The sequence below is a fragment of the Abrus precatorius genome, unplaced genomic scaffold (assembly GCF_003935025.1).
Source record: "Abrus precatorius isolate BTA unplaced genomic scaffold, Abrus_2018 Scaffold8, whole genome shotgun sequence".
NCBI classification, from domain to species: Eukaryota; Viridiplantae; Streptophyta; class Magnoliopsida; order Fabales; family Fabaceae; genus Abrus; species Abrus precatorius.
This window is the reverse complement of record NW_020874428.1, coordinates 29,459,940-29,487,276: the sequence shown is the minus strand read 5'-3', so window position 1 is coordinate 29,487,276 and position 27,337 is coordinate 29,459,940. Positions and strand designations below refer to the sequence as shown.

The 27,337-nt window shown below is 35.0% G+C and overlaps 7 protein-coding genes across 9 annotated transcripts; 6 read left to right on the top strand and 1 right to left on the bottom strand.

The window, feature by feature from the left end:
• The first annotated feature begins 600 nt into the window (after nt 1-600).
• Nucleotides 601-3,143, top strand: LOC113874652 (protein trichome birefringence-like 10). The gene is made up of 3 exons (XM_027512866.1): nt 601-1,046; nt 1,944-2,492; nt 2,777-3,143. Exons 1-3 carry the CDS (start codon nt 601-603, stop codon nt 3,141-3,143), a joined length of 1,362 nt encoding a protein of 453 aa, XP_027368667.1.
• A 934-nt stretch (nt 3,144-4,077) lies between these two features.
• Nucleotides 4,078-6,311, top strand: LOC113874651 (G-type lectin S-receptor-like serine/threonine-protein kinase LECRK4). The gene is made up of 4 exons (XM_027512865.1): nt 4,078-4,386; nt 4,749-4,943; nt 5,326-5,616; nt 5,754-6,311. Exons 1-4 carry the CDS (start codon nt 4,078-4,080, stop codon nt 6,309-6,311), a joined length of 1,353 nt encoding a protein of 450 aa, XP_027368666.1.
• Nucleotides 6,312-7,003: 692 nt separating this feature from the next.
• Nucleotides 7,004-10,714, top strand: LOC113874089 (NEDD8-activating enzyme E1 catalytic subunit). Its single transcript, XM_027512290.1, has 9 exons — nt 7,004-7,212; nt 7,324-7,487; nt 7,592-7,794; nt 8,117-8,349; nt 8,418-8,480; nt 8,573-8,629; nt 8,824-8,945; nt 9,018-9,135; nt 9,980-10,714. The coding sequence occupies exons 1-9, from the start codon at nt 7,120-7,122 to the stop codon at nt 10,265-10,267; spliced, it is 1,341 nt and encodes a 446-aa protein (XP_027368091.1). The 5' UTR covers nt 7,004-7,119; the 3' UTR covers nt 10,268-10,714.
• Nucleotides 10,715-13,265: 2,551 nt separating this feature from the next.
• LOC113847222 lies at nt 13,266-14,464 on the top strand. Its single transcript, XM_027476188.1, has 2 exons — nt 13,266-13,732; nt 13,841-14,464. Exons 1-2 carry the CDS (start codon nt 13,604-13,606, stop codon nt 14,090-14,092), a joined length of 381 nt encoding a protein of 126 aa, XP_027331989.1. The 5' UTR covers nt 13,266-13,603; the 3' UTR covers nt 14,093-14,464.
• A 1,528-nt stretch (nt 14,465-15,992) lies between these two features.
• Nucleotides 15,993-17,467, top strand: LOC113847863 (glucose and ribitol dehydrogenase-like). The gene is made up of 4 exons (XM_027477161.1): nt 15,993-16,226; nt 16,347-16,723; nt 16,817-17,175; nt 17,245-17,467. Exons 1-4 carry the CDS (start codon nt 16,101-16,103, stop codon nt 17,265-17,267), a joined length of 885 nt encoding a protein of 294 aa, XP_027332962.1. The 5' UTR covers nt 15,993-16,100; the 3' UTR covers nt 17,268-17,467.
• Nucleotides 17,468-17,986: 519 nt separating this feature from the next.
• Nucleotides 17,987-20,730, bottom strand: LOC113848145 (E3 ubiquitin-protein ligase RHF1A-like). The gene is made up of 8 exons (XM_027477537.1): nt 20,537-20,730; nt 19,716-19,762; nt 19,541-19,603; nt 19,165-19,279; nt 18,787-19,013; nt 18,597-18,704; nt 18,194-18,518; nt 17,987-18,111 (listed from the first exon to the last, which is right to left on the bottom strand). The coding sequence occupies exons 1-8, from the start codon at nt 20,678-20,680 to the stop codon at nt 18,085-18,087; spliced, it is 1,056 nt and encodes a 351-aa protein (XP_027333338.1). The 5' UTR covers nt 20,681-20,730; the 3' UTR covers nt 17,987-18,084.
• A 1,410-nt stretch (nt 20,731-22,140) lies between these two features.
• On the top strand, nt 22,141-27,331 carry LOC113847286 (DEAD-box ATP-dependent RNA helicase 58, chloroplastic). Of its 3 annotated transcripts, XM_027476287.1 has the most exons (11): nt 22,141-22,343; nt 22,438-22,531; nt 23,127-23,240; nt 23,368-23,490; nt 24,639-24,743; nt 25,199-25,228; nt 25,283-25,357; nt 25,430-25,498; nt 25,695-25,784; nt 26,131-26,271; nt 27,068-27,331. In XM_027476287.1, exons 1-11 carry the CDS (start codon nt 22,141-22,143, stop codon nt 27,329-27,331), a joined length of 1,308 nt encoding a protein of 435 aa, XP_027332088.1. The 3 variants fall into 3 exon arrangements, with proteins under 3 accessions (XP_027332088.1, XP_027332087.1, XP_027332089.1); XM_027476286.1 differs by having other exon boundaries at nt 25,199-25,357; XM_027476288.1 differs by lacking the exon at nt 22,141-22,343 and having other exon boundaries at nt 22,433-22,531; nt 23,131-23,240; nt 25,199-25,357.
• Nucleotides 27,332-27,337: the final 6 nt, after the last annotated feature.

Below are 27,337 nucleotides of genomic sequence, written 5' to 3'. Positions count from 1 at the left end.
CTTTACCAAACATGAATTTTTTTATTTATTTTTTACTATTTGTGGGACGTTAAAATGAAATAACCGTTGTCTTGAAAATAAAATAAAATAATAATAATAAAAAATGAAACCACGTTATACATTTTCCGCGCGTGTGTACAAGGCGCAATAAGAAGCCAAAATTTTGTACACTTTCCTCAATGTTGAAAAGAACGTGGGACCGTGTCCTTATACCGTTGCTCCCCATTTTCCTTCCCATTTAAATTGTGACGCATTCTTGAGATTTTGGAAGCAACGTTCTGGTTGCTACTAACAGCAGACCCTGTTTGTGTTGTGTTAATCAATGGATACTTCACCAAGAATATAATCGAAAACCGATGAATGAATGAATGAATGCTTCTTTGCTTCCCCTACACCCATCTCTTTCTTTTTTCATTGATGGCATTTACTAAACTGACCTACCAAGCAAAGTTAACAAAACATGCTTCTTCTGTTTAGTGAATGAATGCCATGTTGCTTGCTTCCCACCCTTCTCTGCTTTCTCTCGTTATAAGTGTCCACTTTTGCGACCTTTAAAGTGCTACCCAGAATCCAATTTTTTTTTTTTCTTTTGTCACTTAAATGTCTTCTCCTAAGAGCTCATCACAGACTGAAGCTGAAGCTATGGCAGTTTTTGAAGCTCTTAGAAGGGTTAAGCGCTTTAGGTTGTTTGAGCCGTCTCTCGGGGTTGTCGGGTTTGTTGTTGTTACTGCCTTCGTGATTTGCTGCTTCTTCTATTCGGGTAACCGATATTTTGCTGAAAGATTTGGGTTACTGGATCAACCACAGAGGTTTGCTTGGTTGCGGATAGAAGGGTCTACTGAACAATGCAGGGTTGAGTTTCTGGGAGAAAAGGGTGGTGAGTGTGATTTGTTTGATGGGAATTGGGTCTGGGATGAGAGTTATCCCTTGTATCAATCAAAAGATTGCAGCTTTCTGGATGAAGGATTTCGGTGTTCTGAAAATGGACGACGTGATTTGTTTTACACCAAGTGGAGGTGGCAACCCAAAGGTTGCAATTTACCCAGGTACATGTTTTGTTCTCTGCTGGTTTTATTTTAACTTTTTTTTTACAAGCTGATTATGTTTTTCATGTCTTTCTTCAGTATTTTTTTGGCTTCTGAGAAAATAAGGATGAGGATAAATTCAAATGCCAGTCTAATTATTTCAGCTGAATCTTTATTTTCTAAGGAACTAAGTTATCAGCTGCCGCCGGCAAACAATGTTCATGCTAGCATGCTTAGCTTTTAGTATTTGGAAAATTCAAAATTGGAATGATCGGAAAAAAAAAAAAACCATAAAAAAAAGACTCGTGGTGTGTGATTTTGAATGTCTTTAGCCACCTTATATGGGATCTTGACAGAATGACAGCGACCCAACGGTTGGGTTGCAATTGGCTATCCATTGTCTCATTTTCCCTCCTCTGTAACTTTCAGCCATTGGACCATGCAGCTCTGTGAAAATGACTATGTTTTTGCATGCAATTTCCACGCACAAACTTTTGGTCCTACTTGAATGTCTGTATTGATAAGAAGGATGAAATGTTCAATTTCTTCGTACTTAAATTAACGGTAGATGAATATAATTTAAGTACCATTCCTATCTTACCAGTAAATATTTTTTTGTTTTCCTTTCCGACCCCATCTTATTTTCAATGTTTGTCTTTTCCTTCGTTTGGAGTAGACAACAATCATCGTTTCCTTCATTAATTGAGACCGCTTCTCTTTTACTACGCTGCAGTGTTTGAGACAACTTTGTCTGTGGTACTAATGAATCATGGTATTCATATGGATGAGATCGATGGCTATATATTCATTTATTCAATTTATTTTGATTTAATTTGTAATATAGTTTTCTCTGATTAAATACAAAAGTGAATGAAGAAAGCTTACACTGTACCTTTGGTTTGTCAATAATAAAAACAGATTCAATGCTACAATGATGTTAGAAAAATTGCGAAACAAACGCATGGTGTTTGTGGGGGACTCAATTGGGAGAAACCAATGGGAGTCACTCTTATGCATGCTCTCTTCTGGTGTTTCTAACAAGGAATCAATCTATGAAGTGAATGGGAGCCCAATTACAAAACACAAGGGGTTCTTGGTGTTCAAATTCAGTGATTTTAACTGTACAGTGGAATACTATAGAGCTCCATTTCTCGTATTGCAGAGCCGGCCTCCTACTGGAGCTCCTAAAAAGATCAAGACAACTCTGAAAGTGGATAAAATGGATTGGAACTCTTTGAAGTGGAGGGATGCAGACATCCTGGTCCTTAACACAGGGCACTGGTGGAATTATGAGAAAACAATAAGAGGGGGTTGTTATTTCCAAGAAGGTTTGGAAGTTAAGTTGGAAATGCAGGTAGAAGATGCATACAAACGGTCGATTCAGACAGTGTTGAACTGGATACAAGATACCGTAAATCCAAGCAAAACGCAGGTTTTCTTTCGTACTTTAGCCCCAGTGCACTTCAGGTTTGTTTGACAATTCAAATGATGAGTTCCTTCCAACTTCAATTATAACTTTTTACCCCCCCCTCAGAATAAATGGTGCACCACTGCACTTTATAATCTGAATATCAAATATTTGAAATGATCTAATTCTGTTGAACCTAAATTAATGATTGGTGGGTGCATGGGTTTTGTAAGCCTTTGGTAGAAAATGGAGATTTCATGAATGATATATTTGCATATGGTTTTCCGAATGATATATACTACTACATACTTTAGAAACTAAGTTGTTCTGATATGTTTCACAGAGGTGCGGATTGGAGAAATGGTGGGAACTGTCATTTGGAAACACTGCCAGAGCTTAGTTCTTCATTGGTGCCTAATGACAACTGGTCACAATTCAAAATAGCCAATGCTGTCTTATCAGCACACACAAATATTTCTGAAGCTATGAAGTTCATGGTATTGAATATAACCCAGATGAGTGCTCAGAGAAAAGATGGGCATTCATCTATCTATTATCTTGGTCCAATTGTGGATCAAGCGCCTCATCATCGCCAAGACTGTAGCCATTGGTGTCTTCCTGGTGTACCTGATACATGGAATGAGCTGCTTTATGCACTGTTGCTTAAACGTGAAGCTGCTCACAGTAACTTGCAACATTCACGAGCATGATTCACTGCGTAATTATTTTCGTTGTGATGCATGGATTCATGAAGCCTTATGCGCCTTTGAACAGGAACATAACAATTCTTTCCAAGAAAAGTGTTGCAGAGAACAACTGCTGTGAAGGACTAAGGTATCAGATTTTATTGCTGCAAATCACCAGGGTGAATTATGTGCGTTGAAAAGAAGCTCAACGTTTTGGGGATATGAACATCAATTTTGAAATTTAAAGCTGCTGGAAGCATGAAGACTCTCACTTTTAGGATTAGATGAGGGAGGAACAAGTGTAATTATCAATTTTTTTGTAAGGTGCTATGAACACAATTTTGATACAAAATGAAAGATTTGTAAAAGAAATGCTGCTGGTGCTGATGTTTTCCTTCCAAGTCGTCTATGCGTAAATTACACTAAATCTAAGTGAGAATACCAACAGTTACAGTTTCCTTCTCAATTTTTTTCGGGTCTATGAAGTTTATGGGTCTTGCAAGTCAACATTGAACAAGTCAGAGACGCGGCATCTGTGTAATTGAGATTTGATCCACATAATTTAATTTTAAACGAGTAATCTCACCTCAAGACTTGACAGTCTTCATTTCGTGTAGTTTACGATACGTTTAAAATATTAAACTCAGCATTTCATAACATTCCAATGGCTTATAGCTCCTCTATACTCACACCTATATATATTCATTGGTGGCTTGATTCATCAAAATTCAAGCCATCTCATCTCATCTAAATTCATTTTAAAGATGAAGGCTGCGAATTGTTGGCAAAGGAAAGAAAAAGCAATGTTCATTAAATAAAACCATAAGCTTCATTAGCCTCTATAAACAAAGTTCTTTTTCTACAAAAATGGCCTTTGAACAGCAACTTCTGAGCCTGAGGTCTTCGTTTCTTCTTTACCCTGCTTCCAATTACCACTACTGCTCAAACATACAAGAACATGTCACTGGGCTTCTCCCTCACACCGTTGCTAAACAACTCCTTCTGGACACCACCATCGGGTGATTTTGCATTTGGTTTTCAGCAGATTGAGGAAGATGGGTTCCTACTAGCCATCTGGTACCACAAAATACCAGAAAAAACCGTTGTCTGGTTTGCCAATGGACAAAACTTAGCAGGAAAAGGATCTAAAATGGAACTTACCTCTGATGGCCAGTTCTGGCTCAAAGATCCCAGTGACAAGCAGATATGGAATCCTAACAATGAAGTTGCTCATGCAGCTCTGCTTGACACTGGCAACCTCGTGCTGGTAGACCAAGATTCTGTCATTACATGACAGAGTTTTGATCATCCAACTGATACAATCTTACCAGGATAGGTTCTGTCTGAAGAATTAGACTCTCCATGGCTTGTTTCGTGCTATCTAGAGAATAACTTCACCAGAGGGAGATTCCAATTTACTCTTCAAAAAGATGGGAATCTTGTGCTCTACACACAACATTTCCCATTAGATTTAAATAATTTTGCTTATTGGAGTACTCAGGTTTTTGGCAGCAACTTTTCGTGGGTTTTCAATCAATCTGGATATATTTTCCTTCAGTTCAGTAATGGAAGCATAATTAATATGATATCTTCAAGTAACATTCCCACCAAAGATTTTTATTTTACCAGAGAGAAATTCTTGAGTATGATGGAGTTTTCAGGCACTATGTTTACCCCAAGAGAAGCAATTCCAGTAAAGAAGGATGGTCCAAGCACTGGACAGTTTCATCATTTTCACCTACAAATATCTGTTTGAGAATCGGTGGAGATCAAGGAAGTGGGGATTGTGGGTTCAATAGCTACTGCACGTATGATGAGACAAAGGCATGCCACTGTCCTCAAGGTTACAGCTTCATGATCCAAATGATGTGATGAAAGGGTGCAGACAGGACTTTGCTTCACAAAGTTGTGATGAAGCTTTCTCAGAAGCGCATCTTTTTGATATGTATGAAATGCAGAATACAGAATGGCCTCACTCTGACTATGAATATTATCAATCAGTTAATGTGGATTGGTGAAGACAGGCTTGCTGGAAGCTGAAGCAACCTCTTTCCAATGGAATACTTGATTCTACTGTTGGAGGGAAAACTCTAATAAAAATGAGACCAGATAATTCTACTCTGAAACCTTATGTTCTCAGTAAGAGGAGTGAATGCGATCGATCAAACTCAAAGCTGATTATCATTGGATCTGTGCTTTTAAGCAGTTCAGGGCTACTGAACCTGCTTTTTTTAGTTGTAGCTTGTTTAGCTGCATCCTGATTTGGAACCGGAATCCTAAGGTGGCGAAACCTTCCCAATTCAGAACTGGCATGAATCTCACAAGTTACACTTGGGAAGAATTAATCAAAGCAACGAATGGGTTCAATGAAGTACTTGGTCATGGTGCATTTGCAACAGTTTACAAGGGAGTAATCTCAGGATTTGATGAGAAACTCATTGCTGTTAAGAAGCTAGATACTATGTGGAGTGGAAGAGATGAAGAATTCAAAGCAGAAGTGAGTGCAATTGGTCAAACAAATCATAGAAATCTAGACCAACTCATAGGATACTGTGATGAAGGGGAGAACAGGCTATTAGTGAATGAATTCATGAGCGATGGGACGTTAGCAAGCTTTCTTTTTGGATCACAAAGACCAAGATGGTATCCAAAAAGGAAATTGCATTGGCAATAGGACGGGGACTCACTTACCTCCACGATGAGTGTCGCACCCAGATCATACATTGTGACATCAAGCCACAAAACATCTTACTTGACCATGATTACACCGCAAAAATATTTGAATTTGGTTTGGCCAAGCTTTTGAAGCTCGACCATACTCGAACTACCACTGCAGTGAGGGGAACTAAAGGGTATGTTGCCCCTGAATGGTTCAGGAGTATTCCTGTTAGTGTGAAGGTTGACGTTTACAGCCAAGGAATTTTGTTACTAGAGCTCAGCTGTTGTAAGAAGAACTTCTACGTTGCAGATGCTGAGAATGATGAGCTGATGATACTGGCATATTGGGCATATGACTCCTTCAAGGATGGTAATGTGAGGCAGCTGGTGGAAGATGATATAGAAGCATTGGATGAAATGAAGGTGGTGGAAAGGTATGTGATGACTGCTCTCAGATCAACCATCAAGAAAGTGTTACAAATGCTTGAAGGATCTGTGAACGTGCCTATTCCCCCTGATCCTGCCTTTTTGTAACTTAAGTTGTTTTCCATGTTATGCTCTCAGCTTCGTAGCTGACTGATTATCAAGACCAGAGCTCAGAATCAAATACTCATCCCAGTAAAATAAAGTAAAATAGTTTCAAACATTTTAAGATGTAAGTTGTGAAATCTATTTGTTCAAAGTGTGCAATTTGCCAAGTGCCCAACTCTCTCTCTCTCTCTCCTTTTCTGAATCTACACTCTAAAAAATAAGGTTATATTTAACATCCCCACTTTATTAAAAAGTTACACCATGTAAGTATTTTTAGGTAAAATATATTTTTTCTCTTGTCACATTTTAGTATATTTTTCACTTTTGCGAGAATGTAATCCTTGTATATTCTACAAGCAACCAGAAAAATACACTTTCAAATTTCTCATATCAACTAAAATAATTTTCAAATTATAACAACAATCATTACATATTGCATAAATACATTTCTAAAATTATTGAATAATTTTTTTTTTCAAATTTTGTATGAATTAGGTAATTCCAAAAATATCATTTGTCTCGAATTTTAATTATTTATAATTTTAAAGTAATTTTTTAACTTTTAAAAAAATTACTCCTTTTTCCTACATCTAACATTTATATTATTTTTATCTACTGATTAAATATAATTATTTTTACTTAAGTTAAAGATTATCCGTGAAATACATATTCCATCCAGTTGATTCCACATCGAAACCAGCATAGCTTAAAATTAAAGCTTAAAAAAAACAAGGCTATGCAACAGATAGTTGATAGAGAGAAATCGTGAAAAGAGCGCAGAAGGGAAGGAAGCATCTTTGGTTTTCCTCCAATGGCAGATGCCTCAAGTCGATCCAGGGACCTCGACAAGCTCCTTCTCAGACCTGGCAATCTCGTAGGTCCCAGGTTCGAACCTGGCGCCGAGGTAAATCTCTCTCTCTCTCTCTCTCTCACACACACACACACACACACACACTGTTTATTATCACCATCTTCATCATTATTTATTTGCTTATCTTGTTTGCGTTCTTTGCAGCTGAGAGATGATCTTTCGGCCTTCGCGAAAGTGTTGGTGGTAGGGGCAGGTGGCTTGGGTTGTGAATTGTTGAAGGATTTAGCCTTGTCTGGTTTTCGAAACCTTGAGGTCATTGATATGGATCGCATCGAGGTTACTAACCTCAACCGCCAATTCTTGTTCAGGTAAAGTTCTTCCCTTTTTCGATATTTATGTAACTCCATTTGTTTTTTCGGTTCAAGAGGGAAGATGGGTATTCGATTTTTACTTTATTTTTTTTGTTAATTAGGCTTGAAGATGTTGGCAAGCCGAAAGCTGAGGTAGCTGCCAAGCGTGTCATGGAAAGAATTAGTGGCGTGCATATTGTGCCGCATTTTTGCAGGATTGAGGACAAGGATATTGATTTTTATAATGAGTTTAGCATTATTGCCCTTGGTCTTGATTCCATTGAGGCACGGAGCTATATCAATACGGTCGCTTGTAGTTTTCTAGGTGTGTGTGTTGTATCCCTTTTACATAGACTCAGTTGTTGTTACCTGCCAATTTGTGTCCCCTTTGCTTGCACTACTAGAGCTGTTATTGTGCTCTATTTGCTTTTTCACTGTATGAAGTAATATATATTAGTGTATCTCGTCTTCTATGCCCTCGCTTTTTCACCTAAAATTTTTCATTCTTTGTAAGTCTACTTCATGGATGTCTTACTTCTATCTGACCTGGAGTATGTAAAATTTTCAAAATTTCACGTTTATACTCCCCTAAGGTTTGCTGTAGGTTGCTTATGCTAAATTTAGTTTCTTTTTGCTGATAAATCTAGAGTATGATTCTGATGATAATCCACGAGAAGAGACAATTAAACCTATGGTTGATGGTGGGACTGAAGGTTTCAAGGGCCATGCTAGGGTTATCTTGCCAGGGATCACACCGTGCTTTGAGTGTACCATCTGGCTTTTTCCACCTCAAGTGAAGTTTCCTTTGTGCACCCTGGCAGAAACCCCTAGAACTGCTGCCCACTGTATTGAATATGCTCACTTAATTAAGTGGAATGAGGTAAATCATCATTTATCCTTTCTGTTATCTTATAATATGCATTATTTCAACTGAAATTTGATGTATAGGTTCATGGTGGAGTGGGTTTTGATCCAGATAACCCTGAGCATATGAAATGGGTTTATAACGAGGTAACCACTATTTCATTTTGAGTTTGTTGACAGTTTAATGTACATTTTTTGTCCATCAATCAGTTACAAGTTTAATCCATTATGTTTTACAGGCTGTCAAGAGGGCCGAGCTTTTTGGTATTCCTGGAGTCACTTATTCTCTTACCCAGGTAAATAGATGGTTTGGTATGCCAGTTATCCCCAACAAAATTCTGAATTTTGGTTTGTCATGCATAGTTGTGTAGTTAGATTTTCTCTAAATGTATTCATACGAATTGTTTGGTATCTATCTTTTTATTATTGTTTTTCCTTGTGATTGTCCAATGTATTTTCCTTTTCTGATAAGCATTAGTTCTTTTAATAGGGCGTTGTGAAGAACATCATACCGGCTATAGCTTCAACAAATGCAATTATATCAGCCGCATGTGCACTTGAAACATTGAAGATTGCAACAGAGTGCAGCAAAACATTGTCAAACTATTTAACGTGTGTTCTTTATCCTCTTTTATTATTTGCTATTTGGCTATAAATATTATTAACTGGTTCATAATTCTGTAGGTATAATGGATCAGAAGGCCTCCATACTAAAGTAGCAGAGTTTGAAAGGGACAGAGACTGTCTTGTGTGTGGTCCTGGCATACGTATTGAACTGGACACTTCAACCACATTGCAAAAGGTTATCTTTCAATAAGTAACTCATTAAGTGCTTTATATACATCGATTACTAATTTGGAATACAGCAAATTTCCGTTCCATCTGTCTTTAGAGGGTCCAAACATTCCTTGATAAAGATTAAAGAATATTGAAATTCTATTTTAAAATTGTTTTGAATTGATTTTTGCTAGCTATTTATAATTTAATTCAAAGCCATACTGACCTTGAAAGCGACCACAAATGCCCATTACATACAACTCTTTTCATCTTTCACTAGTCTTCATCTGCTATTGTAGCCTACAGCTATTTTATTGCATTGCATTTTAAAATGTGTTTAAACTTATCATTAATTTTGTGCACTTTGGGAAAACTAAAAATAATATTTTGGGGAGATGTAAAATTTGTGTCAAAGCTGGAAGATTTCATTGCAAATTTTTTTTTTCACATCCTGGCCCCACATTTCCTTTTCCCTTTTTTCTTTTTGATGGCAGTAGAAAGAAATGTTAGAATGTTGAATGGGTAGTAAGAAGCATTAATATTTGGAAATTGCTCCTATTTGGATCTTTTTGTGCAAAGGGTCCTTCCTTTTGCTGGCAGGACCATCTGTGTTAATGTCATGAAATATGCATATATATTTATTATGAAAGGTGAAATAATCTATGCCACATATGAAATGTTTTGCATCTCAACTCCAAATAGCAGAATTAGTACCATAAAGAGAGTAAGTGTACTTACGTTATATATGTATGTATCTGTCAACATGTGAACTGTTTTCCTGTTGCTATTTTTAAGCAAATCAAATATTGATGCATCTTTAACAAACTCCCTTCTGATGCATTCATTTTTATTCAAATTGTGGTTAACAGTTCATGGATCTTCTGGAAGAACATCCTAAGTTGCGATTATCAAAAGCTAGTGTTACACATCGAGGAAAGAATCTGTACATGCAAGCCCCCCCTGTTTTGGAAGAAATGACTAGATCAAATTTGAGTCTAACTCTTTTTAATCTCATGGGTAAACTGTCCAAGGATGTTGTGCATGTGAATGGTACAACAAACAAGAATGACCAAAAGTTCTCATGTTTGAGAAAATTACGTGTTGTTTTCAAGGGAGTTGATGGGGTTACAGATATGGATACAGCTGGAGGAGCATAATTTAGACACCAAATATACTTTGCTGCTTGAACATATTTTGGCTTTATAAGCATAATTAATGGTAGATATCACAGCTTGTTTCCAATATTGGTCAGGTAAGGTTTTACAGTTTCTACCCTGTCTAAATTATTCATAGTATATAACACTCAATGCTGTGGATTTGTTGCCCCACAGAGCGATGAATTTTGGCTATTGGATTTTATCTTATGAGCTTAGATTGATGGAGCACAGTTAGACAATGGATATTTGATGCAATTATGCTGCTTAGATGTTTCTAACTGCCCGTATTTCATCTCTGAAATCTGAAGTTCGCTTTAAAATATCTTGATGGGGATGGATTGTAAATTTATTTTGTGGAAGAGAAATGTGCACATGAGAATCATTTGGCAATGAATGATTAAGAATCTTGCATATTCTGGTATAAATTTATTATTATTTTGTTACTGTTTACCAAACTGAAGTCCTAAATTGAAACCATTATTAAACCACTAGCTTTGTACTTCAAGGAGAATCTCTCCATGCCACGCTAAAAATCAATATCTTTTAACTAGTATCTTTCACCAACCTTGAATTTTCTGTTTTGTCAAATAACAACAATAACTTAATGACAAATGCTAGGAAATGTATATAAACTTAAGAAATAAACGAAAAAAAAAAGCACTTAAGAAATGGTTTTTCGATAAAAATGTTTGAAGAAATATATAAGTGAAATGTAATGATTATGTTTTTGTAGTAGAACTAATTAGGTCCTAGGTCTCTTCGTTAGTGTCTGGTAAGGCAGGAATGAATGAAGGTGTGAAGGGTAGCTCGGTTACTCCCAACGTAGTTGTATGCAAGCCCATTCAAAAGCCGTTTACCGTATGGTTATTTATGGCTTGTTAACATGCAAAATAAAATGGTCTTTCTCTCTCAATGGGCCGACACAGCGTAGAACACCAACGTACTCAAAATGCTTCATATTTAACGGCCGAAAGAAATGCTTGATATTTGGTGTTTGATTAATGCACTTGAGATTTTTAAATTTATTATTCGGCATTTAACAATTTATACGCTATGCAAATTTTTTTAAGCAACATACTTTATTTTTATCTCTCATCAAATAGCTCATAAAAAAGCTTTGCCAGTTCTTCACGGTTAAGATTAAATATGAATAAAGCTAATCGTCATTGTTGCTTATTTGTTGTTTATAGGATGACAAGTAAAAAAACAATTCCCCCGTACACTTACATAGGGGATATGTTTAGTAAGAAAGTCGATTATGAAAGAGAGCTGAAAAGCAATAAATCTTAAGCACATACTTATATATAAGAAGTTGAAGTTTTTGAAGATATAAATATCTTGTATCGGTGGATTAACAATAAATTAGATAAGTGAGCTTGAGCTTAATTTTTCTCCCTCGCTATTGGATTGGACATAATCACTTTAAAAGCAATGAAACTTTTTTGAATGTAACATTATTTTTGTTTCAATTTTTATTATTTATGATGATATTTAAAATTTAAAATTTATTTTCCCCTCATTAAAATATCCCTCATGGAAAAGTGAGGCTTTTTATGGAACAAGTCATGAAAGTTTTTTTAATGTAACATTATTTTTTAAAATTTTTATTATTTATGATAAAATTTAATAGTTTAAATTTATTTTTCCCTCATAAAAATACCCCTCTCATAGAAAAGTGAGGCTTTTTGTGGATTTTAGACAGTTACGTTTTCAAAATAGACCTGAACTTAATAGAAGCATGCTTTACCAGAAGGGTAGTTATCTATTTTCTCCACTTTAGATGGCTATTTAAAGTACTGGAGAAATCATCCAATTAATTAATCAAAACTGGACTACTTATACTTCGATTAATGAAGAAGGGACTCTTGTATGCCAAAGGACTTATGGAGAACTTAATTAAAAGATTTTAAAATATAAAGTCTTAATTAAAAGTTTAACAAAACTACAGGAATTAACAGATTAATTTAACTTGTACATAATTAGGATTGCAATATTGTATTTCGTATCTTAACAATTTACATCATATTGATTTTTTTTCTTTTAATTTTTCATAATTTCTAAAATTGCAACGCAGCTTTAGACGTAATTTAAAAGTTAAAACTATGGCTGTATGAAAAGAACACTCACATGGACTAAAGAAATTGAAAAATGTATTTGACACGCATTTAGAATATGTACATCTTATTGATTAAAAAAAGTGATAGAAAAAGAGAGAGAGAGAGAGAGAAAATATTATCGATTGGGTAATATTTAGATGGTTTATTATAATTCGCTAGTTGATTACATAACCATCATTTTTATTTAATTTTAAGTGGATCAACATGTCAATTTTTTTCATCTAAAAGGGGAAAAGTTCACGCTTTTTGCTCATTTCTAAAAACAATTGAACTTACCTATCCCTTTTTGGATTATGATTTGATTTTTTTAAAAATAAAATAAAATAAAAAAACTAATTATTAAAGAATTCAACTGTTAATATTACAAATACATATATAATAAATTATAAATTCATTAATATTCATTATTTCTTTTATAAAGTAGATCACTTGTTTTAAAGGAGTTAAATCCGGATCGGATCAACCGCAACAAGTGGAACAAATTGACCTGTCTAGTCCTCTCTATCGCTAGTTAAGTTGTGATATGCGATGGTAACTGGCATATAAAATCAATCATATACCCATTATCCTTGTTAAACTATTATTCCAAAAAGGTACCAAAAACATACTTTTGATACTATTTGGGTCCCCATTGCAAGTTGTGCAACATGAAGATCCACTTACCGTTACAGGATCAGTCTCGGTGGTTTAATCTTAACCATGAGCAACCGCTAGAAGATACAAAACAGATAAGAACCTTTGGGACAAAAAATTGATTGTTTGCATAGCTAAGAATATGATGAGTCATAACATTTTGTTTTAGGATACGAGAGGGAGAGTGAAAGAGAGTGGACCATCCACAACCAAGTATATATGTTAAGGGATTGAATCTATCTAGGATTAGATATCTAGACAATAGTTGTTGCCCACTGTTCCTCACCTCTTTCACGATATATTGGATAATATCACCGTACACTTGCATGATTCTAGTGGGGGGTTTGTGGGTCTTAGCCAGATTGGCCAACTGTGACCATGACCCCACCAACCCACATGTCCATCCAATACATTTCGACTCACCCATGCTTTTGACACTTTTTCTCTATATTAAAACTACATATCCCCATACATTTGGGACAATAGAATAAAAAGAAACATCATAGCTCAAAGAGGGAGATTAGCAGCTCTAATACTTGGTTTCATGCCAAGGTAGAGAAAACTTCCAAGTCTTTGTATTAAGTACATGGATATGGAAGTTGCTGTGGAACAGGAAGATGATTTGTTTTTTGCAGACTTGAGCAAGCAAATTTCTCTCTTAATTATGGATGAAGATGAAGACCCCCTTCCTTGTTGTCACGCAGACTCTCTTCAGGTTTTTCACTTTAACTTTTTGTTATTCCAATTTTAGCATTTGGAAAACAGGATATATTTATTCATTTTGTTCATGCATGGTCTTAACATCCTTAAAACTTATTTTCAGTCTTTATCTGGAGCAATCCATCCTCCTCCACAGTCTGCTTCACTCTATGAGCAAGCTTTGAGAATACAAAGCAAAGGGACAGGTGTATTTATCCCACAATCGACACAGCCTAGAAGAAAGCAAAGGAGAGGAAGATCTAGTTCAAACGCAAAATATCAAAAGCAGTCTCAAGATACAAGAATGGTTTCTCAAGTTCCTGTAAACAATTCTTTCAAACCAAAAAATGGCCGAGGATTCCCCAAAGCTGCATGATTTTACAAAGCTATATTGATTAATTACTTTGCTAAGATTGATTATTTATGGATCTAATTCTTTAATCTTTAGGCAATAATTCTATGGCTATATGTAGGTCATTATGTACATGGGAATGTCATGTATTCTATTTAGTCTTTTTAGCAAGGCTTACCAAGGTTTTGTAACCCTTCACCGTGTGCACATGCATGATTTGTTTGTTATCTAGTTTGATGAATATATGCTTGTATTTAATACTATTTCTTTCGAATTTTCTTTTTGTTGCGCTAATCTGCGCCTGTTGCCTTAAATGTGAACAGTCAACAATTGTATTATACAGATTGCAGCTGCATAAATTGGCAGTTTGATAACCATGCAAAGAACATAGACGTGTAATTAAATTATGCAGTTAAGCATTACATAATTTATTTTTAGGTAAGTTTACACACAAATTTCTGACGTGATATAATAGAGTCACTGTTAGCAAGTGGCGTGATATAACCCTGTTCCACCTTTTAGCTTAGTGTTTGAAGCTAAATATTGATGGGCTAATAACTTGAGGAACCGGATTTTTAACCAGAATGATATTATTTAATAAACAATTAAAAAATTAATTTATCTATTTGAAATTATTTGTATACATTACTGCCACGTGTACTAGGCAAAAAGTTGGAATTGCCGATTACTCCTTCCGACTTAAAATATTTGCTTGCAAGGCTTGTTCCAACTTTTGCCATCCCCTTAATAACAATAAGCCATGAGAGGCCCATTTCGTGTTTGTATCTTTGTTTAATTGCTCAAAACCTATGCAATAAATGAAATGGCACTCAGTTAAAAAATATTATTATAATAGCAATATCAATATCATATATGTTTTGGACCAATTTGTGAGAGTCAAGTGAATCAGAGCATTACTTTAGCGCTTTTAATAAAATTATTTTAACAAAACTAATTTATTTTACTATAATAATTAATAAAATTAAATATTTTAAAAAAATATATTAATACTAAAATACATCTAAAAGAAAACACATTTGACTCTACCCTGCCCAAAGTTTGTCTACCAACTATAAGTATTATTAATTTCTTGCACGATGGGGCATGTTATTTCGTTATTAGCACTCAATCTCCATCCGGGTCTAAAGGGCCATGCATACTTATTTCCTTGTCCTTTTCTTAGAAAAAATGGCCATTTATCTTCAAGTTCAACTGAAGCTGGAATCATGTTACTGTACTCTGAACATTACTGAAACTAGAAATTATCTGCAACTAAACTCGGTCCTGTCGTCACTCAAATCTTAGCTGAACTTAATGTCATGAATAAACATAATGAAACAGTATTTTTCTTTTTATATAAATTTTTATACATTTACATTTTTTTTACACATTTTTTACCCTTTTTCTACCCATAATCAATCACATTTTTTAATCCCTTTTTTTTTCACTCACTTCACACCTAAATGTGAGTATGAACCTATAATTTTTATAGATAAAAAATGAACTTTTACAAGTAAAGAAAAAACTTAAGAGCAATGAATGATTTGGTCGACAATTTTATTACAGAAAAACCTTAATGAACTGTTAATTGAACCGAATAACTGATCATTCGTTCGTACGAAAATCCTTTTGGTTTTAGGTTGAAAGTTTATGGTGAAGCATGAACCATGACAGAAACAAAAACTAGCAAATTAGCATATAATTTAGTGTGCAATCAATTACTGATATCTGATGATGGTCTCTATGACTCAGATACTTCTGAACTCCACCGCTTGGCCCAAGACTCTGAGCGTGTTCTGTCAGTTCCAGTGCCCCACATATGACACGTTGGCGATCCACTCACACGTGGCATACTATCACATTCCACTTGGCACCCATTCCTTCTTTAGACATACTATTACGTCTCCTCATCATAACAACCCGTAATTCTAACCCAAAGCGTCTTCACTATACATCCTCATACCACGCACTCAGCTTCAAGCACCCGAATTCAAAGTTTACTTCACAGTCAGTTTGTGATCATTCCGCAAAAATGGCAAGCAATGAGCCTAGTAAGTTCCCGCCTCAGAGCCAGGAAACTCAGCCAGGAAAAGAGCATGCAATGCAACCACTCCCACAAGCCATAAATCCTCACCACAACCCCGCCAATAAGCTTCAGGTATAGGTTGTGTTTAGCTTCTTTTCTTTTTCTTCATTCTTGTGTTACCACAAGACAAAGTAAACATTTTTTTTTTCACCTTATTGTGTTTTTGTTTAAGATGCATGTTTGTACATACAGGGAAAGGTGGCGTTGGTGACAGGGGGTGACTCGGGGATTGGAAGAGCGATTTGCCTGTGTTTCGCGAAAGAGGGTGCAACGGTGGCTTTTACATACGTGAAGGGACATGAGGACAGGGATAAGGATGACACTCTGAAGATGCTTCTTGAAGCCAAGACAGGTGATGCACAAGATCCATTGGCAATAGCTGCGGATATTGGCTTTGATGAAAACTGCAAACAAGTCATTGAACTAGTCGTCAAAGAATATGGTCGCATTGATGTTCTAGTTAACAATGCAGCTGAGCAGCACCTGAGAAACTGTGTTGAGGAAATTACAGAACAACAGCTTGAAAGAGTGTTTAGGACCAACATCTTTTCACAATTCTTCTTGGTCAGGTATAGAAAAAATCCAAGATGGGTTTTGAGTTTTTTTAACGTTGACTAGAGTTAAACATATAATGACCCAAATGAGTGTGCATTCATTTGTAGGCATGCTCTGAAGCACATGAAAGAAGGAAGCTCCATCATCAACTCAACTTCAGTTAACGCCTACGATGGGAATCCTGAAGCATTGGACTACACGGCCACAAAGGGAGCTATTGTTGCCTTCACAAGAGGTCTTGCTCAGCAGCTGGTGAGCAGGGTAATTCGGGTTAACGCTGTGGCACCGGGTCCAGTTTGGACGCCAATACAGCCTGCTTCAAAGCCTTCTGAGATGATCCAGAACTTGGGGTGTCAAGTGCCAATGAAGCGGGCAGCACAACCTTTTGAGATTGCACCGTGTTATTTGTTCTTGGCATCCCTTCAGGAATCTTCCTACTTCACCGGCCAAGTCCTCCATCCAAATGGTGCGTGGCTTCTTCTCCTTGTGCCTTTTACATTAATCTTGCTTACAGATTCTTGGGGTTGTTTTGCAGGTGGGATGATTGTCAATGCTTAATGCTGGCTGGTGATTGTGCCTTCGCCTGTTTGCTACTATTAAACCTCGTGAATAAGCAGTTCTAGCGAGACTATTTGGTTCAGATGGGCCTGTAGGATCGGATCAACCAACAAACTTGTTCGGATGTATATTTTATGTTTTTAAACATATTGCGGTTTGGAACATATGGCTTGGGATGAATAAAGTTTACGTGAGTCGTTCTATTTTTGCTCGCTCCTTTGTGATCATAACGAGACAAAAGCCCCATGTTACCCATCTATCTGGTAAAAGCCATAACATTTGTTTATATCCTAATAGCACTAAAGCAACTCGAATTCAGATAGATTCTAGTTAATTTAACTATTCACAAACCAAATGAATGAACTGAATTTGAGTTCGAATAAAATTTTAATTGAATTTCAAGCTGAACCAATTTATTAATTCTTATTCTTACTAAGCCGAATTAAGTTGAACAATTGACTCGTTTAACTCTCATTTCCACTCCTAATATGAGTAACATGAGTAATATTTAATTTGGAATCAAATTGGCAAAATTGGATACTATAAAGCAGAGAACCTCTGTATTATATCATTAAAATTGATTCAAGTATCACTAAGTAAAGGGAATTAAAAAAACTACATGCATACATATCTGATAGTAATAGGTCCATCATCCTGGCTCTGTAAACTAATATATAATTAGAATTCCTACAAATTATTGAGCAATGCAGGACGCATACCAACAGGCACATTACATTGGTTATCAAATCGTCTCTTGCATTGCGTTGCAGGCCTCTTCCGGGATTAGTGAGACAAGATGGTAGATTCACCATCCGAGTTAAGTCCTCGCAGCATCATGTTCAGTCTGAATGAAGAAAGCAACATGAAAAATATTAGCCACCTTTAAGCAAAAAATCTTCCTTAAAAATTAATCTTAAAATGTAGACCTGAACACATGAAGCAGGAATTTCCACTCCAACAGCAACCAAGGTAGAATCGAGTGAGGGAGCATTTGAACTAAAATCGCCAACCAAAACTCCACTCTCTCCACTCTCTTGGATAGACTTCCCTTTTACATGGAAACCTGAAGTTCTGAGAGGAGTCGAGGAGAGTTTTGTAGCAAGATCAAGGCGTTCAATCATCCGTGCAACACCAGCAATGCCCGCATTCATCTCACGCTGAACACCTTTACTCAGCTCTTTTACTGAGGCATTACGAGCAATTAACTTCTCTTTAAGACCACGAGTATTTTTTGAAATTGATTCCTTGCATCTGTCACATATATTAGCACCAAAGGGTTTCTAAATTTCTAACAAGAACATGCAAGAATTTGTGCACAAACAATTTTACCTGGCTGAAGCAGCAGAAAGTTTGGATTTGATGGACTCGGGTAAGGAGAACATTTCACGAGTGTCTAGTCCCCTCACACTCTCAGGTGATGGCTGGCCATAGATAACTCTGTATATTAAGAAATTGATGAGTGAATACTTTAGGAACAGAAAAAACTTCCTGGTAAACAAATGATTGCACTGATTAATACCTGGGTGCACCAGAATTTGGTGAACTATCCCCAGATGATGAAGTTGTAAGTCTTGGTCGCATCCCAGATGCATGCAAAGAAGAGTTGAAAACAAGAACCTCTGAAGGACCTACTCCAAGAGATCTCTGCCTTCCCCGTCTGCAGATATATGGAGCTCTATCTGTAGCAGCCACTACTTGCTGCATAAGTTGCTCATCAAAGTCAGAGTCATCTGAACAAGAATCATCCTGCGACAGAATAATTTGCCTTTATCAAAGAATGATCATAAATTTTGCTCAAATCAATGAAATGATACTCATATCAACCCAACATATAAATAACTATTTTAACAATACAAAACAGATTAACATTTTCAATTCTTAGATAAATATCACTCACTTGTGCATCGCTAAGCCGTTCATATGGGCTACCAGAATTAGTGGTGGATGCATGTGAACACACAGTTCTTGATCTTAGGCGTTTTTCAGCCTCCACTGCATTTAGAAGCTCTTGGCTACAACAAAAAGAGGGATGATTGATTAAAAGTTAAAACTACAAGGAAGGTTCAAAAGGGATGTATGATGTATCAATGATTGGTGTAAGGGTTGCAGGAAGAGAGCGAGGAGAGAAGTTTACAAAAAAAAAAAAAATGCTACATTGATTAATTTTTAAAATGTCAAAAGCACTTAAATTATAAATTGATCACTTTTTTATTTTTATTTTTAAAAGTTAACCAATTCTAGTGTCAAAAAGTGTATTGTTAAGAAACAAATACCTGCCAGGGTCTTCCAAGATAAGTAACTGCCAACATATTGGGCATTCTTTGCTTCTCTGTGACCTTAAGGGGAAAAATTAATGGTTAGAAGCAAACAATCACGTCCTTTCCAAGTCTTTCAAAAAAGAACCTAAACGATCAAACATTAACTATCTATTTGAGCAATTGCGCTTACCATTCAAGAATACAATGCAGATGGTATTCATGTTTGCAACTGGTAGTCTGCAGATGAAAAAGAAACAGGTCAATGAATACTCTTTTCAATGCTTCAGATGTCAATACTTGGCAGCTAATGACGGAAAAAATTTCCTTTTGACTTTCTACAGGTTGAAAGTTGAAATTCAACCACACATAAAGCACGGTACCGTGGTTAGACTTAGACATGGGATGTGTGCCTACAAAGTTTGACACATGAAAACAGAAAGCATCTCCTTGATTTTTAAAAGATTAAACACTCGTATGTTTCAACAATCTTCATCCTCAAGCACCCCACCTAGATCAAGTAGTTAAGTTAATTGGAGCAAGAATAAAAGAAAATAACACGACTGCAAATATGCACATTGTGTGTAACTTCATTTTTTTCTTCTTCAACGTGTATCATTCCCAGTGCCTCACATATTTGCATTTGAGGGAACACTGCCACCGAAAGAAACAGATCCACACATGTATCTCAAAAGAGTAAAATAAAATAAAATAAATACAATTTATAAAAAAAAAAATCCAAAATTTTAAGTGAGTATAGATCATATTACCAACTCAACCATAACAATCTTCTAAAGCTACAGATTAAAAGTAACCTATCAGACCCACAGACCAGTCCCAGGTTATCTTTAAAAACCAACAAGAACGTTCCATCTGATGAAATTAAGCCAAGAGAATGGGAGCATTCATTCAAGTTTGTAACTTTTGGAGAAGCCCAGATGCACGGACTGAAAATAGAACATGTTAAGGTGATGGGTGAAGAGAAACAAAAAAGAGAGTGACGATGGATCATACGGTGGCAGGGTCAACGGTGCTGAAGGGCTCGAGACATATGCTGCAGGCGTCGTCGGAAGTGTCATCGAAAGCAGCAGAAGGTAGTGAAGTTGCAATGTATGACATAGACGGAGGAGAAAGAAAAGAGGAGGTGAAATTTGCCATGGATAGGGGCAAGTGCACGGCGGTGGAGAAGAAGAACAAAGAAAGAAAAGGGAGCGTAGAAAAGCAGAGGGTGAGTAAAAAGGTCAAAGACAAGAATTGTGAAAAGAAGAGAAAGACAGAAAACGCAAGAAAGTTCCTACTAAGAGACGGTTGATTTTGATGGGAATGCTACCGATCCACCCTATTTGGATTCTCTCTCGCTTTTTTACTTTTTAACATTATTGTATCATATTAAAAATAATATGAAAACATTCAAATTTTATAATTTACACATGAGAAATTCTTTTGTATATAAAAATAAAATAAAATAAGCGATGCGATGAAAAAATAATAAAATTTATTATTAAAAAAATTTATCATAAAAATTTATTATAAAAATATTATAACCTTTTATATATTGTCTCACTTTATTATTGGAATTAATATAAATATTTTTTTAATAATACCATAAATTTTTCATTTTTTAAATAACATCATAACTTTAAAAAAAAAAAAAAACTTACAGGGTTATGGACCTATGTTTGGTTCTAAGTGTGCATTTATTTATAAGAAGTGTTAAGACATGAACTTAAGTTTTTTTTTTTTCGGTAAGGATATGTAAAATTAAGTTTGACCAATTGACAATGATAATGTTTTATTTTTAAAATATTTATTGTATTTTTATAATTTTAATATAATAAATGTATTTTTTAATAAATATTTATTATTTTTAATTTTAAAATTCAATATTAAATTTTGAGATTAATAAAACTTTAATTTAAACAATTTTTAAAATAAAATAAATTTATTTAAAGAATTTAAATAAAATGTAATACTAGTATGTTATTTTATGATATTTTTTAATTGATAGAGTGTAAAAAAAGTCATGCTAAAAGTGAATAAAATAAAATTAGACTCTTGTTGAAAATAAAGTTTAATTACTTTTTAATTAAATTTTAAAACTAAAAACCATCTAACCAGAGCTTTAAAAAAATTTATTAAATTTTTTTAAAAATAAAATTAGTAAATTTTATTTATTTTCACGATGGAATAAAATTAATTTTGAAGTAAAATTAAGAATACTTTACAATTCTTATACCCATAACTAATAATTGTTAATAAAATAAGTTTTCATTATTTTCTCAGTGTAAAACTAATTTTCAAGACTTAAAATTCATATTTGAATTGTATTCAAGGTTAATTAATTTTTTAAAAATTGATGTTAAAATAATAAATTCTAAAGAATAAAATTAAATAAAATAGATTTTGTTATTTCAGAGCTGGGACCAACTCAGTTTTTGTTTTTGCTGTCAACGGACCAAATCAGCTTGGGTCCATTTTGGGAGAAACATGTTTGCAGGCCCACAACAAAATGAAACCATCCCATCCCAGCCCAGCCCATTTTGATACATTTGTTGAATTCGTCATTCTTGTAGTTTGGGGTCATGGTGGTCTTCGTCTATCTATCAGCTAGACAAGACATGAACACCAAAACACTCTCAGTGTCTCCTCTTCCTACTTTGGGTATTCATTCATCAGAAAAGCCAACTCTTACTCGCTATAACCCTCGCTCACGTAACCATTCTCTCAAACTCTTATCCTCCACCAACCTCAACTTCACTCCCATAACTCCCACTTTGAGAGAAATATGCCAAGATCATGTTCCTCACCATGTTTTGCAAAGGCAATTTCAAATTCCTTTTCTGCATTCTTTTTGCGCTCGCCATTGATTATTTCCATATAATTTGATGTTATGAATTTTGATTAATATGTTTCAGAATGCAAGAGATTGGATATGTCATGCCCACAGATGTTCAGAAGCAAGCGTTGCCTTATCTTTTCTCCGGGCGTGATTGCATCCTTCATGCTCAGGTAATTTTATTTTTCTCCTTTCAGTTTTTTCCCTTTACTCATCAATAAGAATGAATGAATACAATTGTTATGTTTCCTCATAGCCTATACACCGATTTGATGTTGCATAAGTAAGGAAAAAGCCTCACCCCCAAACCAAGGTTAGTAAATGAGGCAGAAAAACAGCTCAGGTTGGACCGTGAAAGAAATTTTTAAGAAATAGAGAATGAGTGTAAATATAGATGTTTACTACATCATTTAAAGAAGCATTTCTAGTTTTTCATTGGATTCAACACTTTAACCTTACTGCAAGTCTTGATTATTTTCCGTTGTTATAAAATTTACCTTTCTTGCTCAGCCTGCACTAAACTACAATTCCGTTGATTGAGTTCTTATACGGTAGAAATTTTTTTACAGGTGTTGTGATTGTTTGGTTTGTTGACATGGTTTCATTTCTTTTGTGAATGGTACCAATGGCAGTTCTATGCAGTTTTTATTATACTTTTCCCTTCTCTGTTTCTGCTACCATTGTTGTCCTGCCTCCACAGTCCTCATCTTCCCCTATGCTTCCATTACATTTTTTGTGAAATGTAACCTTATTTTATTTCTTGTGTAGACAGGTTCTGGGAAAACGCTTACATACCTGCTTTTGATCCATTCCATTGTCAATGCTGGAAAATCTTCTGTACAAGCTCTAGTTTTGGTGCCCACACGTGAACTTGGCATGCAAGTATGAATGTTTATGAATTATGACTTATGATATCATAGTGGCATTTCAATTATCTTTCGTGAAACATATCAAGGGGAATCCCATTGGAAAGGGAAATTACTGAGTGCCAAAAATATTTAATGACAAGGTCACTAAGGTTGCTAGGACATTGGCTGCAAAACCAGATGGAGTTGATGGGGAGCAGAAGTTATGTACCATCATGGCTCTGTTAGATGGAGGAACATTGAGAAGACACAAGAGTTGGTTGAAGGTGCCTTCCATCTTTTTCTTCGATGAGTTTTTTTTTTATTGTATTTTTAACCAAATAGATTTTACGACTGTTGTTGCTGCATTTTTTTAATTTTACATAAGACTTCATGAAAGCCTCTCTTTTAATCTTTATAGAGATTATTTGAAAGATAACGGATTTGCTTCCTGCTTCTCATATTTTTATGTTGGCCTGATAAAATTTTATTAACTCTTACAATATCTACCGCTAATCAATTCATTCACAGCCCAATTTCTTTCTTTCTTCAATTTCAAAGTTTTGCAGACACAAATATTATGGATGCACAATACTTTGAATTATAAATGCTCAAATGTCAATTAATTTTAGAGTACTGAGTTTTTGGTATATGCTACTACTACAAAAAGTTACTCCCGCTGGTTTCTTTTATAAAAAAACAACTATTGGCATTTTTATTTGTCCTAATTATAAAAAATAAAAACACATTTTCAGATGTATTAATTGTTAAATTCTTTTTATATATATCCTCATTTACTGTGAGAATTGTATTAACAAGACATTTACTCATTATTTATGTAAATGAATATATTCATTTTTTTTGTATATAGGTCACCAATTTAACCATTTAATACTATCTATATTTCTAAAATATAGTATAAATTTACAACATATAATTTTTTTTTATTAGTCTTAATGAATTATTTATTTTTTATAAAAAGCATTGGAAGAAGTATTTAACAACTTCAAGTTAGTTGGATTTGTTAAGCTTTAGTTTTGAATATTGTAAATTCATAATAATGGAAGGGCTTATTTAAGCTTAAGGAAGTGTTTTATGGCTAAGCTTTGTTTTGCTCATTTCAGTAAGTTTCATAGAAAAACTTATCAAATATTTTTTTTTGGTTTATTTCAGTTTACCTTTATCGTCTAGCTTATGAATAAGCTCTCACTTGATAAATTCTTATTAAATAAGTGCTTAATTAAGCTATTTGTCCAAGTATGTCTCACTCTTGTTACATATGTGACATAATAACAGCATGTGATAGATCCCATTGAACACTACTTCCATTTACAGCGATTTTTATCTTCTCTTTAACTGATCACTGGCAGCATTAAGTCTTATAAAGAAACCTTTTCCTGCTCATTCTGGCTTGTTTAACTTTCTCAAATTTCAGGCGGAGCCTCCAACAGTAGTGGTTGCAACAGTTGGGAGTTTATGCCAAATGCTTGAAAGACATACTTTTTCGCTTGAAACTGTGCGGGTGCTGATTGTTGATGAGGTTAAAGTTTTAATCTTTAAAACATGAATCAACTAGTCTTTATACATTTTTCAGTGAGGAAAGAAAGAAGATTTTCAGATTTATCTTGTTTTATTGTCTCTGTATGTGTTTTAAAAGTTCAAACATATGACTGGACTACCATCTAGCTATAATTGCTTTGAAAAAGTTGCGTAGTTCATCATCTCATTCTCATCCCTCAATGCAATCTGAAAAGGCTAGTAAAATAAATTAAAGGCAGTTTAAAAATGTGTTTTTATCATATTAAATTTCGTTATTTCCACATTTTTATGAGTAGAAAAGTTTGTATACACGTTTTGGAAATTATAAGCTGTGAAATATTAAAATCACATGACCTGGAACTTTATAGGCCCTGTCAGCTTTCTGTTTTTGGTTCTCCCCCTCAGCAGTTTTGTAAACATTTATTTCTTATGTTTCTTATATTATTGTCTGCTTAGGTTGACTGCATTTTCAATTCCTCAAAGCAAGTGAGTTCTCTACGAAAGATTTTGACTACATATTCATCTTGTAGTAACCGTCAGACAGTTTTTGCCAGTGCATCTATACCACAGCACAAACGATTTCTTCACGACTCTGTGCAGCAGAAGTGGACAAAGGTATATTGATCTGATTATATGATTTTCTTTGAGATACCTTATGTTTTCAATCTGACTTTATTTGTTTTCCAGAGAGATGTGGTTCATATTCATGTGAGTGCAGTGGAGCCCATGCCATGTCGCCTATATCATAGATTTATAGTAAGAAATATTTAGAGTAAAAAATCGTGTCTTTTAATTTTAATGTGTTGATAGCATATCTGCCTGCCACCCTTTTGACCTTGGAAAGATGTATATAGAATTGTTTAAACTCCAATTACATCTTTTTGTAGGTCACTTAATTATTAAAGACGTAATTTAGGTATTAGCTAATGTCTAATGCTATTTCAATCATCAGATGTGTGATACAAAAAGAAAACTACAAACCGTGTTATCCTTGATACAATCTGATGCACCTGAGTCTGGCATTATATTTGTTGGTGAGCAGGTATGCGAAGAATATCTTTCTTATCACTTCCCCCTTCTTCTTCAATTGGATTATGCAATCAGTAGGTTTTGGGAGTGGATGTAATTTACTTTAAATTAAACATTTTACATAGTACATGGCCTGCTTTCCTTTAATTATTCAGAGCATTATAGTTTGAGGCATGAGAAACTGCATAATTATCATTCACTGATGAAATAATTCCATCTGTTCTTGCATAATTATTATCCAATGCATATTCAGGTGATGATTCTTTCCTATGTTGTATTGTTATTTTGTGCTGGTAATGTTGGATTGGTAATATGCATCAAGTTATCAATAATCTAATACTATGTATTCTGTTATGCAGTCTGAGAAGTCAAAAAAGGCTGGCAATGCTCCATCAACCTCCCTTCTGATTGACTTTTTGAAGACATCATATCAAGGTTCTTTAGATATTCTCCTTCTCGAAGACAAAATGAATTTCAATTCACGAGCAGCTTCACTATTGGTAAGTGCCATTCAGTGGATTGATATTGATAGGTTTTTTCATAGGTAAATGCCTAATTATCTACTCTAGAAATCCAGGCGTCGAACATAGTAAACCATAGTTGATATTGCTTTTCTGACACATAGTGGTTATGGCCTAGCCGCTATTCTGAGGATTCTCTTTCTATTGCAATTCCTCAACTTTAGAGTGAAGTCTGATTTGACTATTCCCCGGGAGGAAGAAGTCTTCTTTCGTTCCTTGCATCATTGATCACTGTATTTTTCATCTAAATTCAGTATGACTGTCATCCTTCAGTCAAACATCTTACAGCTTGGTCTGACGTTAGTTTTGATTGACAAGCTAAACTCTTGTTCTGATAACCAAATTATCCTGTTTGGTTTACCGGGATTAAATGGGAACCAGCAAGCTTATTGATCTAGAAAACACAGTCAATAATTTAATAAAACCTTGACATTGCTGCAGTGGGAAATAAATTATTCAACCAAATTATAAGGGAATTCTACGATCAATACTGGCTGAGGATGATGTTTATTCGTCAAGGGAACTTGATCACATGTGGGGAAAATTTAGTTCAAGAGTTAGTCCTTTGCCTAAAAGGTACCAGATTTTTAGTGTGACTGCTATTGTTGGGGAACCTTCTCATTAAAATACTTCTTAAGCCTGGCACAACAACCATATAGCAGAAATAAGCTTGTTTGGGATGTTAGCATCAAAATATGTATTTAGTGAGTAAATAGCAAGGTTAAATTGGGGGGAAAATAGTGGTAACAACTGTTTGGTGTTTCTTTTGATCCAGGAGGTTAGAAAAGGCGGTGGCTATCTACTTGTAGCAACAGATATAGCTGCTAGAGGAGTTGACCTTCCAGAAATGTCTCACATTTACAACTTTGATTTGCCAAGGACTTCCATCGATTATCTTCATCGAGCAGGGAGAACTTGTAGGAAACCCTTTTCAGACAACAATTGTACTGTTACTAGCATTATTGTTCCAGATGAGCGATTTGTTCTGCAGAGATATGAAAATGAGTTGATGTTTAACTGTGAAGAGCTTATTCCATAAACCCTA